General features: G+C 39.1%; 1 protein-coding gene across 1 annotated transcript in view; it reads right to left on the minus strand.

Annotated features, from left to right (window-relative positions):
- Window positions 1-322: 322 nt before the first annotated feature.
- The window catches only part of LOC103188432 (hormonally up-regulated neu tumor-associated kinase homolog A), a 30314-nt gene continuing 12222 nt past the window's right edge, over window positions 323-18414 (minus strand). The window contains exons 5-9 of the mRNA XM_042332858.1: window positions 10220-10347; window positions 7522-7657; window positions 5738-5912; window positions 2392-2623; window positions 323-1092 (exon numbers count right to left, since the gene is read on the minus strand). Of these exons, the coding sequence (XP_042188792.1) occupies window positions 323-1092; window positions 2392-2623; window positions 5738-5912; window positions 7522-7657; window positions 10220-10347 (1441 nt within the window). The remainder of the gene's footprint in view (window positions 1093-2391; window positions 2624-5737; window positions 5913-7521; window positions 7658-10219; window positions 10348-18414) is intronic.

Raw genomic sequence — 18414 nt, forward strand, 5'->3', positions numbered from 1 at the left:
GTCTGTACATATAGACAGTGAACATGTCAGAGAAGAAAAAGAGAAATCATAATTTTGTGCTTGTGTACTTCCTAAATTACCTGGGGGGAAACTAATTGAACTTAATGCAAAACAATGAGGGAGACGTGGATTCTTAATAGTAAATACAGTAGCAGCAAAAAATTGCTATCCAAATGATCTGCAGAGATAATTGAAATTGTTCAGCTCTTCATTATTCAGACTATCTGTTCCCTGCTGGGTTGAATCTGCTCTGAGATGTGATTTACTGCACCTTATGTGTGTACTTAATTTGAGCTTCAGCAATATTGTCAGAAGACCAGTCTTATACAAAATCTAACCTTATTATTTCATGTTTTTTATCAGACTTTGACTGAAACACTGGGGACAATACTGGGAGATTTAAATCTGCTGCTTTCTGAGTTGGCTTGAGCTGTATGGAATTCTTTTTGAACGAGTTGCCTGTGAGACAGGTTTGTGTTTTCTCCTTGGATTGACGCAAGCTCTTGACTATCAGAGCCTGCTGGCGGGAAGGTGGTAAAAATGAAGGTCTTATGCCGCTAACCAAAAAGGGTGGTGATCCATTTGTTGAGTGCCGAGATGTTCTAATCCAGGTAGTTTTCTTTGCCACGCTGTCTTTGAAAGCAACTTGCCTGAGCTTTGGCAACGGGGAAAGCTGAGGTGTGTCAATTACCACAAAATTGTGACCATCTTTCTCCTGAGACTTCCAATTTGGTGTTCGTGTATAGTCTTCCATAGCTTGGAGGAGACATTTGAATTCGGTTTCATGATGTACTATTGGGCTTTTGCAGTGTCCTTTGTTCTCCAGCAGTGATCTGGGTGTCCCTTTGCTGACCATTATTGATTTGAGGTTCCCTTCAGTACTCTGTTGACTGACAGGTTGAACAGGATCATCTCCTATGATGGGATTGTTTTGTTCTTGAAATTCTTGATTTGCATCAATTGGGCTGTGGGTGATCTCTGCTCTACCTTGTGATCCTGAGCTGGCTTGGTTCTGTGCCATGTCAGATATACCTTTAGAGGATGATTCAGGAGGCTCCAGATGAACTAATTCTCTGCCTGCAAATCTGGAAACTGTAAATGACACAAACATAAATTCTAGACTTCTGTAGGTGATTAGGCTCAGTATGGAGAAATGTTAACTTCCATCTAAAAAGAATTATGAAGCCCCTTGGGTTGAATCTCATTGGTTTGAATGTAAATCATCTTTTTGTTGAAAAGTTGCTCCCAGGAAAGAGATATGGTAACTAATAGAAATAAATAGATACAATAAGCAGGTTAAAATAAGCAGAGAATAGATAGAACGCATAGAAAATAATGAAAAAGAATTCAAACAAAACACAAAGAGAGAAAAGGAAAGACAATAAAATAATAGTTTACAGAGTTTGGCTTAGTACATGCCAATTGTGTTATAACACAGGTGTCTGTATCCAGTATCTTAGAGGCCATGTTATAACAGAGCACAGAAAACATTCGACTCCCAGGTTGTCAGGTTATGGCTGATATCACTTCCTCCATTCTGAGCATGAGTGGTATATTAGGAATCACTACTGATGTCACTTCATGAATGGTTCTGTGCATGCAACCTGTAAGAAGTGAAGTTAGCCGTTAACCTGACGACTTGCAAGTTAGACATTCTCCTAAGCGCAGGAAGCTGATTAATCAGAACCAGAAGCTGGGTATACCACTCATCTGATGGTGCAGGTCCCCAGTAGGCTCATGCTCCAAACAAACCCAAGCTCAACTGGGACATTCTAATGGGGCTGCCCTGTAATATGTATCTATATTAAATATCATTGTTACCTGCAAACAAACTATATCATTAGAAACTTAGAAATCTATCTCTGGAATTTCCATGTGTGGGTGGGATGCATGGAATCCTCAGTTTGGTTTGGATACTCTTAAGCGTGATGATTGGTATCCACATGTGCCAGACACCCACTGACCTAAAAAAAATTAGAAACTTAATTGGCAGCAGTTAATGATCACTGAAACCTTTCCAGGATTGTTTATGTTTATTCCGATGGACACATTTCCTACAGCAACAGCATAGTGCCTTTCACACAAGGTAGTGTCTCGGAAACTTCCGAGTTCCTCTTGGCTTACATTATTCACTCATAGTGTACTGTAATTATTCAGCTTTGATCAGTACTGTACAGAGAATGATACAATTACAGCACAGACACAGGCTATTTGGCCAATTAAATCTGTGCTGGTGTTTTCCTCCACATGAGTCAACTAATCTGATCTCACTTTCCTATCGCATACCCTTTTACATTTGTTTCAAGAATCTAATTTCTTTGAAAATAATTTACTTTGTATTAATGTTACTTTGAATTTAAAAATGTTTCTTGTAAACAAATCCAGTTTTACCTTCCGGGAAATAGTTGTCTTGAGTCGCCAATACAACTGCAATCTCTTGTTCCTGAATAATCTCCTTCAGTATAGGTGTGTGCACAGACTCAGGTTCCTTTGTTTCAGAGTTCTTCTGATTTTCCTGATGTATCTGTTTGGTAGTTTCCTTACTATCTTGAGATTGTGATTGGAGATTTAGATTTGTAGATTTTAGCTTTGCACACATACTTTCTTTTGTGTTACTTTCCCTCTGTTGAATGTTGGAAAAACACAAGTTATTTTTGTGAAACAACTTGAAACATGAAATCTTTTTACTAAGATGTTGTCTAGTTAAAATTCACATTTACAAGGCTTTTTTTGAACATGACTATTTATTTTCACTATTCAACCTGACGTTCACAACAAAAGTCCAAAGCATGTTGTTGAAAAGATAAATCTTTTTAATAACCATATCGACAGTATTTACTTTGTGGGTTTGGAAGACATGATACCACTAATCTATGGCAAAGCTCTCAAAATATCACAAGTGTCTGAAAACAGAAAGTTCCAATTGAATGATCCTAAATAATCCTTCAAGGCTGAAACTGATAGATTTTTAAAAAATAGAGGGATTAGGGGATATGAAGATAGGGCAGGTAATTAGAATGAGGTCAGAAGATCAGCCATGATCTTAACAAATGGCGGGGCAGGCTCGAGGGGCCGAATGGCCTACTCCTGCTCCTAATTCTTATGTTCTTATGTCCTTATGTACATTGCTTAATTTGGTGCAGTTGATCCAATGAATACTGTACTGTAATCCTACTCCCAAATCCTCCTTCATCATATGGTCACTCCATCCTTACCATAAAATAGAAGTCAAATGCCTGACATTGATAATTGCATATTCCCTGGCAAAACAGTGTGGTTGGTAACGTCCCACAAACCTTACTATTCTTGGAGCTAATCCAAAACTTCAAATTAAGTTACACACAATATATTAGCTATGATACAATCTGAGCTATCTGGACCCTGTGTTGAGCTGACTATTGTTGATGCCAGATTGCTGGATTTCTATACTGTTATAATTGTTATGGAAGCATGGAGGTCTCAGTTCGATATTAATTGTTTCTGCAAATTCTAGTGCCAAGGGTTGCTGAAATGGGCTATGAGGCCAGATGTAAAGTAAAATATTCTAATTAGCACTTTGTCTTGTGGCAGCATGAATGTACTCTCTGACCAGTGTCAGTTCCAAAATCTTTTTTTAAGCTCTGTGATAATGACAACACTTGTAAATTAGCATTTAGGGCTGATACAGAAGAACAGTCAATAGAGGAGTAAGCCCTCACAAGTTGTGTTCGTGATCCTATAATACAATAGCGTGAAAAGATGGTTGTTTGATATGGAATGTGATCAAGTAATAATTTTATCTGTAAGGCCTTTCACTTCTATCTACCTTTCAACTCAGCAATATATATAGTTATGTGCTCTCTTGTTAATCTGAGGTTATGATGAAAGCTGTGTGTTCAGGTGTAAGCAGCACTATTTAATTTAGCTGTCAGTACCTAACTTTAATATACATTATCAACCCATTTTCCATATCATTTGCAATGTCAAATCATATTTGATTATCAATTTATTGTGCTTCATTCCAGAGATACCTGATCAGCCTGATCATTTGATAGTCTCTTAGCAGAACAGGCTTCCTAATTATAAAATAATCAGTTTACAAGTTAATACAGTTATATGTAAATATATTTATTCAGCGAAATAACATGCTTTGGAAATAATGTACCACAGTATGTTCTGTTATAAACAGCAGTGGCATTAAATTTCAGAGCAGTAAATTAGTTCAATAACTAAATGTCTATATCAACCTGATTATAAATTAAATTATATATTTTAAATGAAACCAAGTCTTGTTTTCATTGTTTTGTTCAAAATATCCTGCCGTCATCCAGTAGAAAAGGTCGTGTTCATATGTTATTATAAACATTCTGTCTATGTTTATTAAAAGATGCTGATGCTTATTAGCATCAAAGGTTTCCAGTTTAAGAAGCCCAGAAAGGAGGCAGGGTAATTGGTTGTGGACACGTAGATTTATAGACCAGTTTGTGGTCACCGTTCACACAAAATCCTGGTGAAACAGATTCACTGTAATTGCACTCCCATTTGACAAAAAGTCTGATTATATAAAGTCAGGGTTTGAAAACTACAGTCAGTCCCTGCGGTAATGACAGCTTTTGTAGTAGGTGCCATTCCATTGACTTTATAGCCAATAACAATTGATTTAATGTCTAAAGTTGCAACATTACTATTGTCTAGCTGTAAAAGTCCTATCTAATCATCCTTTCATTGGATAAAGTGCCCATAATATCAAAATGTATCTAAGTGCTTAACAGAGTTTTCCTGAGAAATGTAATATTTGTAGGTGAACACAGCAGCTAATTTGTGCACAGCAACGTCTCATAAACAGCAGTAATAATAATCCTTACATTTGATATAGCACCTGCCACAACAGGAGGACAGCACAAAGCACTTTGTAAATTGGCGTCGATCTGTGTTTTGTGTGCAAACTATGAAGTGAATGATAACTTTTTATCTGGAGGATCAAGAGAAACCTCCTTCTCATTTTGAATAATATCATGTGATCCTTAACAGGGACCTGAATAGGTAAATGAGACTTCAGTTTAACGTCTCATCTGAAAGACAGCACCACTGACCTCACAGTATTGCAATGGAGTGTCAGGTCAGACTGTGAGAACAAAGTGCTTGAACTTACTACCTACTGACTCAGAGATAAGAATGCTACCCCAATAGATGCTGGCTAACTAAAATGAGGTCAGTCAACATCTGTGTAGGTGTGATTTCACAGAACAAAACTGCTCATAATTCAAAACAATTGACACCAAATTGAAAGGCTGATTCAGAGATGTCCCAAAAATGTGATGTGGTTAATGAAATGTTCATATTAGTTCTGTCAAAAGCAAACTTGTGAGGTTTTATCTGTGCTTGACACTGACACTGAATATCAGCACCTTGAGATGTTCTCCTGACGTAAAAGGCACTATATAAATGTAAATTTGTATTGTATCAACCAAACATTCACATCCCTTGCCATAAAGAACATGCAAAAGAAACCCTGTTAATAGTCAATTTACCTGCTGAAATGACGGTTTGTTAGGGATATTCTTTTCAGCAGTATCTATCCACAGAGACCTGGTTGATATATTCCACTCACTAGACTCAATCCTCTAACCAATTAAGCAAAAATATAAAGCAATATGGTTAATAAGTTACAACAAAGAATGTTTTCCAATCAATATGAAAAGATCAAAGCGTTTGTAATATTCAAAAACTACTTGATGGATGCATCAACATTTTACACCTTGTTTTTTATTCCATTTTGGTATCTTGCCAGTCTCTTCAGTAACAGGCAGTAAGTTGCCATGATGGGGGATGGTCTGTTATTGATTAATGTGTTCATAATTTCTGTAAGCCCAAAGCCCAGTTTTTCGGTCATAAAGTTTAAAACAGATGAATTAAGTTCATCAGGATGAAGTCTACAAAATAAAGACACGTCATTAAAATACATTATTGCCACAATATAATTTAACTTATAGTATATCAAAAGTACCACTTTAAGAAACATGCTAAGTAACACTAAATGATGAAAAGATCTTCTGTGCCTGCTATGTTGGACCCATTTTTTCAATTATTAATCTAATACATTAGTTGCTAGACTTCAAGTATGGTGTGCAATTAAAAATATAAAAACGTCTTCATAAAAGGCTAGGTCGCAAAGCATAACCAGTTTCAAATAGTATCTAGATCAAGGAAGGGACATATAAAGGTCCAATATCTACAGCTGCTTAGGGCAGCTCATAAATGAATGTGACCCATATTCAGAGGTTAATGAAGCCAGTTAAAAGGCCAATAACAGTTGCGTCATAGGTTTGACACAGCTCCTGAGAGCTATGAAAATGGTTCAGACCTGAATAGGACCCATTGTAAATGTCTAAGCTTATCTTAACTTTTATAAAAATCTGTCATTGCTCTATGTACCATTTGAAACTAACTGTTTAAAAGTAATAATAATACAGAAATAGAAATATTTATTCTATGTTTTATGAACTAGCCAAATAGAAGTAACACAAGTCAAAATGTCATAAGGTCCACATTGCCTACCAAAGTCTTATCTGCATTATGGTAAATGTTCACCAAAGTTTATTAAACTGTTCACAATAGCTAGTTAGGGTAAAAAATATAAAATTCTGTATCAGAATTAACAAAAGTGTTATCTTTCCAGTCTCTTCAATAACAGGTATTAATTAAGTAACCATTTTAGGAGATGGTCTGTAATTGATTATGTACCACTGCTAATAATTATCACATGGTTTGACTTTTTGCTCTTAGCTGTGTCCCAGTCACCCACTGGTTATCACAGAACACTTCCTGACATCGGGCCAATCGTTGGGCCCAAAGCCACTGAACTTGTCTGCAGAATCTTTGAACCTTCCTCCCTGCTGATTTTGGCATTTCAGAGGAATCTTTTGGAATAACAGTTTAATTCAAGTTTTAACGTGAATTCTCCCCTTTAGGCAATGAGCTATTTAAAATGTGTTCTTCAGATATTTTGTACATAACTGAAATTTGAAAACATTTAAATTCTGAGAATGCCTGAAAATCATCTGAACCCAAACTACTGAATTATTAACTAATGTAATTTAGGGGATGATTCCATTCTGCAAACAAAGAAAGACTCTTTCTGACACAAATAACAATATTTGAAATAGTGCAACATCAAGACAACTCAAAGGGCTTCACAGGAAATTGCTGTAAAGTTTAGTGTTTGCAAATGTGGCAGCTGATATGAACACAACAAAGTCTCACAAACAGCTGCAAAGTGAATGCCTAATCTATCTATCAAATTTAAAGGACAGCATCTTTGACAATGCAACACTCTCCCAGCAAATGCACTGCAATATCAGCCCATACTGTGAGCTCAAGCCCCAACGTGGGTTTTGAACCAGTGACGAGAGACAAGAGTGCTATCAACCAAGCCAAACTGATGCCCAATAATGCACCTACTTGTTGGCTTTTTGCAAATTAAATTTTCCTTTACAAAGGGAAAAACAAGACACATCCCGCAATGTAATTGTAATGAAGTACCTGTTTTTATAGACTACTGAATGCAAGGATCTTCGCACGAACCCTTCACTTAACCATTTCTCCTCCATAACTTCTCTCACAGTGGGTCGTTTGACTGGATCAGGCTCAAGCAAGCAAAGCATGAAATGTAGCCCTCCTGAAAGAACACCGCCTCTATGTTAGTTATATTCACAGAATGATTGACAAGCCTTGGCTGTACGGACAGAAAAGTAAATACACATGTGCTTACTCTAAGGTTTAACAGTCATTTCTCAGCTAAGCCAATGTGTGAGGGGTCCCCTCCACAACTGATAAAACACCAGCTTGTTTGTATCCACTTTCAGACTGTGTACTACAAAGACACTTTGAAAGAAACAATACATTTGTAGTTTCCTGCTCCTGCTGGTAAAATCATCACATTTATGGGCTGGAACATTTTCACCAACAGGGAGACAAAGGCAGCGACCAAAACATAGGTGGTTGCCAGTATCCACCATATCTTTCTGATCTAGAAGTGGGCATGAAATTACAAGTTTCTGATTGTTTGGTTTATCTCCACTGAAGGTCCTCAGCATCCCCATTCTATCAATTTCATCTACAACCAACTCTGTTACTTCCAAGTGGCATGGACTGTTTATGTAGGTACAAACAATAAGGTTCAGAGTATCTTAGGTCAACACTAAAACACCATTCTTTAGTTTCCACAAAATAAGGATGGAAAATTTATAAAAATATATCCTTTTCCAATTAAAAAGAAAATTGTAATCCTGAATGCTAAAATGATATTATAAATTTAGATATAAATATATACATTTAAAAGTAGCAAGTAAAAGAATTAACTCATTCGTAAAAATGAAAAATTTTAGCGACAATCTGCTCTTCAAAACAATACTTTTTTCCTCACAGTGCAGGAAATAAACAAGCAAACAATCAGGCCATATCAACTTGTCCACTCCCTCTGCTCAGCAGGCTCAGGCCTGCTCCACGTCCCCCGCCCGGGATCAGGCCTTCGGCCTCTCTGCCCCCACACTTTGGAATCCATCCCACAGTCCCTTTGCCTTGCTCCCTCCCTTGCTCCTTCAAGGCACATCTCAAGACCCTCCTCTTCGACCATGCCTTCAGTCACCCTTCTACACCTACCCTCCCTGCCCTCCACCCTTCTAATTGCTACCCACAGCTCGGGTATAAATCCCTCACTGTCCAGTGTCTTGAGACGTCTTCCCGACATGAAAGAGCTATTCTGATGTAATTTGGGTCACGTCTGGCGTCCCCCAGGGAGCTGTCCTTGGCCCTCTCTTCTTTAATATCTACATGCTCCCTCTTGATGACATCATCTGCAGACATGGGGTCAACGTCCACATGTATGCGGATGACACCCAATTCTATCTTTCTGCCTCCACCCTCAACTCCAGGACCACTGCTGTCCTGACAGACTGCCTGTCGGACATCAAGTCCTGGATGAGGGCAAATTTCCTACAGTTGAATGTGAACAAGACTGAGGCCCTCCTGATTGGCTCACACCAGCGCCTCAGCACCTCAGGCTCTGGCAACATCAACCTCCATGGTTACTCACTACAACTCACCAGCCAGTCAGGGACCTGAGTGTCTTGTTCGATCCTCAACTGTCTTTTCTTTCCCACATCCAAGCCATGACTCGCTCTGCCTTCCCTCACCTCCATAACATCGTCCGACTCCACCACTACTTAACCCCTCAGCCACTGAAACTCTTGTTCATGCCTTCATCACCTCCAGGCTCGACTATGCAAACTCCCTGCTTGTCGGCCTTCCCAACTCCTCCCTCCACAGGCTGCAGATAATCCAGAACTCTGCCCATGTCCTCTCCCGCACCAAACTCCGTGACCCCATCTCCCCCATTCTCGCCCAACGCCATTGGCTCCCTATCCTTCAGAGGATCCAGTTCAAGATCCTGGTCCTCACCTACAAAGCCCTCCATGGCCTCGTCCCACCCTATCTCTGCGACCTCCAACCCCCTACAAACCCCCTGTTCCCTCCGCTCAGCCGACTCTGGCCTGCTCCACATCCCCCGACCCACCCGCTGGGAGAGCCTTCAGCCACTCTGCCCCCAATCTCTGGAATTGCATTCCCCAGTCACTCCGCCTCGCCTCCTCCTTAGCCTCCTTCAAGTCCCGCCTCAAGACCCTCCTCTTCGACCATGCCATCAGCCACCCCCCTTCCCCTTCCCTCCCTTCTCCCCCCTGACCCCAGCTCGGGTCTGAAATGCTGTACTCTGTCTAGCGCCTTGGGACGTCCTCCCGACTTGAAAGTCGCTATACAATTGTAATCTTGTTGTTGTCGTTGTTCTCTCCTGACGTTCTGGAGACTCACGAGATAAGCTATTTCAGATGCGTGCTCACATCTGACCAAAGATCTTTGAATTTAATGAATTGTTGTTCTGAGTTTTGGGTCAGAGCTTCAATGGACTCAATTCAATTTGAGGTGTGAAAAAACTTAACCATTGCCTTTGCAACAATGTCACTGAAACATCTTAGCACATCCTCACCTGAGTGTCAAGACTAAGCTTTTTCCACTTCTTCCAAACATCAAAACTCCTACAGGTAATCATCGGGTACTTTTATTCACACACACACACAGATAGTGGCTTGACAGTATTTTGATCTAAAATATTATCAAACATGCTACTAAGTGAACTAAGCTGATACTGTGAATTTCATATTTTCAACCCCAATTTGTCTGATACCTGATGAGATTTCAGGTGGAATGGAACTGATATCCCCATTGACCATTTTCTGATGCAGCTGCTTGATGTTAAATGGTTCCACAGTGAAAGGCAATGTTCCAGTTAGCATCGCAAACATGCTGACCCCACTGTGAAGACAAAATCACATGAAAGACAATCAGAACCATTGTGAACTTACAACCACTCAACTCTGGCATATTTTTACTTCGAACATAAATAATAGTCAATGGTGTAGTCTTTGTCAAGAGCTAAAGTCAATAATCCATAAAAACTGTCAATGTCCAGAGAGAAATAAAGCTGTCAATTTTACTGATAACATTTACTCCAAACCATTTATTCGACATACTGTACTTTATATGATCTTATGCCACAAAAGTAAATTAAAAGTATATGATACCACAAGGACCAGTAGTATTGGTGGTTAATTGATTTCCTTATTATGGAATGATCATGGATGTAAGTCGCAATGAATTTGTACATTTATTGCAAACAAACAACACCAGCCAAGTTCTGAATATCAAAATATAAACAGGAAGCTTTCATATTTGGCGAAACCTTGGGCAAGTTTCCTTACTCCACACGCCTAATAATAATCCCTCCAAAACAAAAAACAATAATAAATTGGTCATTTTCAATCCACGACTGTTTGTGGGACATTGCTGTGCGCAACTGGCTGCCGCGTTCGCCCACAAATATACAGTCAATTCACTTTACAGTGTGTTCTGTGAAGCGCTTTGGGACGTCCTCTCGACGTGAAAAGCGCCATATCAAATGCAAGGATTATTATTATTATATAAACTGGATACCTCTTTTGCCCAGAACTTTACAAATAGGTGATCCAATAAAGTTTCCCCCTGACCCATATTGGTCTGACAATATTACAAATTATGTTTGTGTATTTTTCAACAACAAATTACATTTGTATTAGCGTCTTTCATATCAAGAGGAATTCTCAAAGCCTTGGACAGTCAGGGATTCAGTCCGTATACTACTGGTCCTTGTGGTATTATCCATTTTAATTTACCTGTGTGGGATATGATCACATAAAGTACAGTATGTCAAATAAGCAGTTTGGAGTAAATGTTAAACCTTCAGACTGAGAGCAAGCAAGAGCTGATAACCATATTGCAAGCAGTGGATTTCCCTTTCCACTTATGATTATCTTGTGAGAACTACTGCTTTTGCAATTACCAACAGTCATAGTACAGAAAAAAATGTTTGCGATCATAGGGCATGTCAGTGGAACATATACAACACCGTCAACAACAACAACTTGTATTTATATAACACCCATCACCCATGTAGTTGCGTCAAGAGCATTTGACCTTCAATGCTTTTGAAATATGTTCTGTAAAATTATAAAGTTTTATCACAGGAATGTTAGACTGCTTTGGCCTTAATAGTGTTTTGATGGTGATATCACTGTACAAGTGTAAATAGAATATGTCACTGGACTGAGCACTTTCATCCCAACACCTTAATGCCAAAGCAACCCAATGTGTACAGTTGTACAGTATATAAATCACAGTTTATTGAATATGCACAGAGTAAAATCAAGAAACATATTTTGCTAGAAATGCACCACTTCCCAAACTGTATTATCATAAAAAAAGCTGTAATGTAAATTTTATTTTGACTTTTCAGTTTAAAAAGTTTCTCTTTCATGTAATGTGTCAAATGTTTTTTCTAGATAGAGAACATTGTGTTATGCTTTAGTTTTATAGCTGGTTCCACAGAGTTACAAAGAATAGTCCAAACACTCAAATACATCAAACAATCACTTTAATCTTTAAAATCCACAGTCACAATTGAACCTCTATACACACTGCTCTTATGCAAAGCAGTTCATCATATCGGGATTGAGCTTCTCATTGCTCATATTGGAACTCTGGTCTAGACCATTGTAAATTGATATTTGTTATCAGATGGATTTTGTCATCATAATATTACAACTGCACATTTTATTCTAATGAAAATTAAAGACAGTGGTGTCTGTCACTGTTACACTAATGTTGATATACTTGTAAGATAGCACCATTCGGTATTCTTCCGCAAGTGTGAAATATATGAAACTGTTAGAGACAGAGGCAACATAAGTGTCTAATTTCTGAGTCACAATTTGATTCTTAACTTGTAATTCCTGTGTAAGTATAGGTCATCTGGATTTCAGCTCCAACATGCTCCTCACAGGCCAATTCAAAAGTACACAAGTGGCATGCCAAGCCCCATCCTGCCTTCACAAGCTTTCCAGATGGATATACCTTCCAGCAGGACAGACTGCAGATGACAATTACGGATGACAATATTGACTGATATTTCCCTGTCTCTAGCTCAGGGGCTCTGAGGTCAATTGTAGCATCCCAACTGCTTCCTCAGCTGAAATCAACCTGTAATGTGTGGTCCGCCTGGCTTAGTGTTACAACATGAGTGGCTCTTACCCACAGTTAACCTCGGTTTTAAGATTTTCATCTTGGTTTGAGCTGGCACAAGAATGTGTTGGCTTGCAACTCAAACACTCTGGGCCACAAAGATACAGGGAATAGATCCTTCAGATGTTGAGTTGTTGACCTTCCCTGGAGAGGAGAAAGAAGAAAACTTGGGTGGCAGTCACCTGCACCAGTCTGACCTACTTCTTTATTGTCAAAATCAGAATAACACTGATGAAGGTTTGCTCTACCCCTTGGTCATGATGGTGCACGATGACTGGAAGCCTAACAGAGGACACACAAGAAGCAGGCTCATCAGTCAATAATAATAACAATCATAACCCATATATTTGCTATAGCTCCTTTCGCATTACGAGGACACATCAAAGCACTTGATAAGATATACTAAGGGTTCTAAGGGCATTTTGTGGACAAACAGCTATAAAGTGAGTGGCCAATTTTATTTGGAAGAATGTTGGCCAGGATTCCGGCAGAAACTCCTTTCTCTTTCTCAATAGTACCATGGGATCGTTAATGCCACCTGAACATGTTTAACATCTCATCTGAAAAACGGCACTTCCATCAATTCAACGCAGCCTCAGCACTGCATTGGAATGTTAGCCTAAACAATATGAATCTGAGTTGTATGGCTTGAACCCACAACCCACAAATTCACCCAGATTGCTTCACCTCTGACTCAGAGAGCTACCAGTGAACCAGCCTGGCACATAAAATAAAAAAAGCTTACATTTTATTTAGATTGAAATAAAAACAATAACTTGTAATAAGTCTTTATGATATCACATTGTTGCAGATTACAGCACTGGGTACAAACATGGCAAGACATTGTCAAATATTTCAACAATACAATGCAAATTTATATTTAACTATACCACCTTTCACACTGGGAGTACATAGCAGTCTTGGAAGTCAAGTCCCATTGAATCTGAAATACTCCAAGACTTTGCTGATGATAGACCAGCCAGCCTAGCTCATTGGCAGGACTCGGAGGAGCAGTTGATGGGCAAGGGGGTGGGGGGGGAGAAGGGAGAAGAGGAGGTAAAGTGTCAAGTTTGGCAATGGAATATTGGAATTGAGTCAATCCTCACAGGTAATCTTAGTAGTTCAGTTCCTGAGCCAGGCAGATCTGCAGTACTCCCGGGCACTGCTAATGACAGACCAGCGAGCCTGGCTCATCAGTAGGATTAAACGGGCAGACTGGGGTTCAGGGACTCCTCCCACTCAGCTCCTGGTAACCGTGCAAGCCAAAACCCCAATGGGTAAGATAGTCCTAGCTGTTAAGTAGTGAGAAGTTTGGCAGACAATGCTTTCAATGGCAAGCTATGTGATTTTAACTGTTTATAAACTCCAGCAGGACCCTGACACCCACTCTGAGCTTTGGCTTTTTCCCACCTGAGTTCAATACTCTCTGGAATTAAGTAAAGAGGGTTCATCTTTCCAGGGGAAGAGTGCATATTCCATTCCAAACATGGGAATTGCACAGTGTAGGTGGCATACATATGTGGAACTCTGAATCTGCTATGGATATGATAATGGGATTCAACAGGTGCTGATCAAAAAAAATGGATTGGCACACTGGTCACTGGGAACATGGATTCTTCCAACTTATCTCTTGTTAACCCTGAAAGCCAAAGCTCTAATCGGTATAGTCCTAGCTGGACAAGCAAAGAGAAATTTTCCAGTCAGTGCTCTCAATGACAAGCTACGTAGCTTTAGCTGGTTAAATTCCAGCAGTACACCAATATGCACTCATTTTTGTCAGTTAATCACAAAAATGACACATAAATGTATTGATTTGGTTCAGGACACCGTTAAAACAAATTCGACATTAGCTTTCTATACTTCCAATGGTCCTTTTAAGTTTCCCTTATTTAATTTTTGTGATATACGTGGGATAACAGGTTAATGGTATCTCCTCTAAGTCGCTCCCTATTTCTTGCCTTGGTGTTATATTTATAGTATCACCTGAGGTGGCACTCAGATCTTCAGTCTTTGGCTGACTGCTTCTCTTTCTCTACTGCACAACTTTCTCTTGACAGTCAATTTCAATTACATTTTAAGAAAAAGTTTTAAAGAAGAATGTACCTGTCAGTGTTTCTTAGTCTTAATTCCCGCATGAATGTCATTGTTTGGAGTCAATGATCTATGAGCAAGTTGGGAATAGAAATGGCTGAGTAGACAGAGTCAATGATTTATATTCACCCTTGGGGTATGCTGACCAGTGAAATGGTTGATGAATGAGAGAAACAGCTGAGTGATACATCTGTGGGATGTGAACATGTAACACTGTACAGTTGCTAGGAAGTGAAAGAAATATCAAGAGAGATAAAAGTTCAGTGCCACTGGTAGAAATAGTGATAAAGGGCAAAAAAAAGAAAAATGGCAGGAAAGTATATTTACTGGTTTGAAATTGAAAGCACTAATCAAGACCGTGGGTAAGAATCTTGAAGAGATTTTTCTTAAAGGTGGAAAGTATTATAAGTTTATCAATATTATAAGTTTGTCAGCCAGTGCTCTCAATAAATATTCTAAAAATATCCTAGCTCTCCACAATGGTTCAGTGCCCAGTATGAAACTGAACATATAGATCAGGAAGTCCTTGGCCTTCTCTTGCACTGGTTCCCTTAGACCCATATGCCAGTCAATGGCTTCAAGAAAGGGGAAGGAGAGAGAAAATAATTCCAAATTTCCAGTTTATTTTCAAATGTCAAGTCAAAAAAATCTGGGGAAAAAAAGCACCCAAATTAACATTTCCCACCAAGATTATTTTGTTTGCTGGTCTTCTTTTTGGACTTTGTTAACTTGGGATTTGAATTACAGTGTGAATGTTGTAGTTACCTTGATTTTACAACTTAACGTTTATGAGTCATATTTGTAGGGTAAAAGTCAGCTGACGGATCGGAGAGAACAAATGAGTCAGCTTCAAAAATACAACTCTCTTTACAGAATTCACAATATAACCTTCTCTATCTTACAAATCTCCTCACTGTAAATAGAATAAATAAATTAAGAAGCAGAAATATCATTTATTAGTAGACTGAAATCTAAAATGTGATGATTTCAAACAGGAGTCCTTAATTTAGGAATGAATGGAGTTGGAGGAAATTGCCATGAGTTGGCAGGGTGCATGTCCAGATTTCTGAAAATGTGACACATTATTCTCATTATTTCACATAAACTCATATTCATGCTAACTCAAAGGCTTAGGTACCCCGATCCATGGATAAATCTCAGGAAAGACTGGCCTGCTAATGATGTTCCTTGGGTAAGTCAGGTCATTTCTTTGGTTGGCCAGGAGGTGGAATATCTTCATAACATAACATAACATAACATAACATAACATAACATAACATAACATAACATAACATAACATAACATAACATAACATGTAGGAGCAGGAGTAGGCCATTCGGCCCTTCGAGCCTGCCCCGCCATTCAATCGTGGCTGATCTTCTAATCTAACTCCAGCTAATAACCTGACCCTGCCTTACCCCCATATCCCTTAATCCCTTTTGCAATAAGAAATCCATCTATCTCAGACTTGAATCTGTTCAAGGACTGAGCTTCAACAGCCCTTTGGGGTAACGGGTTCCATACATTCACCACCGTTTTTCATTGAAGAAATTCTTCCTCAAATCAATGTTAAAGGGCTGGCCTCTGATTTTAAGGTTGTGGCCACTGTTTCTAGTTTCTGCAACCGGGGGAAACACTCTCCCACTATCTACTCTATCATGCCCTTTGATGATCTTATAGGTATATATGAGGAGACCAAAATTGGACACAGTATTCCAAGTGTGGTCTCACCAGAGCTCTATACAGTTGCAGCAAGACTTCCCTAATCTTATACTCTAATCCTTTCATAATGAATGCTAACGTATCGTTCGCCTTCCTAATTGCTGCTGCCCTGCAGACTAACTTTCTGTGATTGGTGTTCAAAGACACCCAAGTCCCTCTGGACGCTAACACATTCCCATCTCTCCCCTTCTAAAAAATAACCCGCAATACTGTTTTTGCTACCTAGGTGGATGACTTTGGACTTCCCTACATTATACTTCATCTGCCACCTACCTGCCCAATCACCTAACCTTTCTATGTCTCGCTGCAATTTTTTAATGTCGTCCTCTGTGTTGACACTTCCTCCTAGTTTTGTGTCATCCGCGAATTTAGATATATTAACTTCGATGTCCTCATCTAGATCATTGATGTAGATGGTAAATAGCTGAGGCCCAAGGACTGATCCTTTGGCACTCCACGAGTCACATCCCGCCAATCTGAAAAGGACCCGTTTATCCCTACTCTTTGTTTCCTACCCGTTAACCATTCCCCAATCCACGTTAATATGCTCCCCCCAATTCCATGGGCCCTTATCTTTTGAACTAACCTTTTATGCGGCACCTTATCGAATTCCTTCTGGAAGTCCAAATAGACCACATCCACTGATTCACCCTTATCTAATTTACTGGAAATATCCTGAAAAAACTCTACGAGATTTGTCAAACATGACTTCCCTTTTGTAAAGCCATGTTGACTTGGCCTAATTATATTGTGCTCCCCTAGGTACCGCACTACCACATCCTTAATCAACTATTCTAAAATTTTTCCTATCACTGATGTGAGACTAACTGGCCTATAGATCCCCATCTTTTCCTTTCCATCTTTTTTAAATAGTGGTGTGACATTTGCAATCTTCCAATCCATGGGGACTGTTCCAGAATCCAAGGAATTTTGGAAGATCAGACATAAGGCCTCCACTATCTCATAAGCTACCTCTTTTAAAACCCTGGGATGCAAGCCACCCGGACCAGGGGATTTGTCACCTTTTAGTGCTCACAGTTTCCCTAGCACCAATTCTCTACTAATGAAAATTTCTCTAAGTTGCTCCCTGTCCTTATCCCTTTGGTGCATCTCTATTCATGTTTGCTTTAACCATGTAGGAAATTTTCAGAGAAATTTCTAGTGATATACAATGTCAACTTGAATCAGATGAGTCATGCTCAGTACCTTGTTGGCTCCACCAGAGGGATTTCAGAGTATTATGTAACACAATTCCTTCAATAAAAAATAGCTGAAAGATCCATAGTAGCCTTCAAATTCAGCCTTTCGGTCTTTGAATAGATTGGACAAACACCACAGCTTTAAAGGAGCAAGTAGTTACTAAAAGTGGAATCCTGTTATAACTCAGGTTCACTTCTAGCACAATTGGGGTCTGGACCCCGGCAATTATTTACCAAAAAATTTATTTACATTTAGAAGGCCATCTGGTGTCATGTGGTCTAAAGACAGTCTATGTTTCAGTTCATTGGAGTCATTGCAGATGTGTGGCAATCTGATGGCCTGAAAGACGGCTATTATTTTATCATGGGGAATCTGGCCAACCTAAATCCAGAAGTGGTAAATTGTGATTACGCCCCAATATAATGTTAATTGGGATTTTAGGAACCCACAAGTACTGTGTTATTATTGTGGCGCATTACTGTACTTATATACCACCTCCATTATATGATTTTAATAAACAAACATGAAACTTATATTAATAGTTTTCAATAGGCATGGTACAGGTGCCAATTTATATTGTCTTAAGTAAAGGGAGCAGAGTATCTTTGTGTAAAACTACAGGTGCAACTTGTGTGATATATACACCAGATCAGGTGCTGTATGGAGACATAAATGTATTTAGTTTGTGAGTTTACATTCGGAGGTCCAGTTTTAGCCAGTTTTTTTCTTAAAATTTAATATTGAGCAGAAACA

The sequence above is a fragment of the Callorhinchus milii genome, unplaced genomic scaffold (assembly GCF_018977255.1).
Source record: "Callorhinchus milii isolate IMCB2004 unplaced genomic scaffold, IMCB_Cmil_1.0 Scaffold3, whole genome shotgun sequence".
NCBI lineage: Eukaryota > Metazoa > Chordata > Chondrichthyes > Chimaeriformes > Callorhinchidae > Callorhinchus > Callorhinchus milii.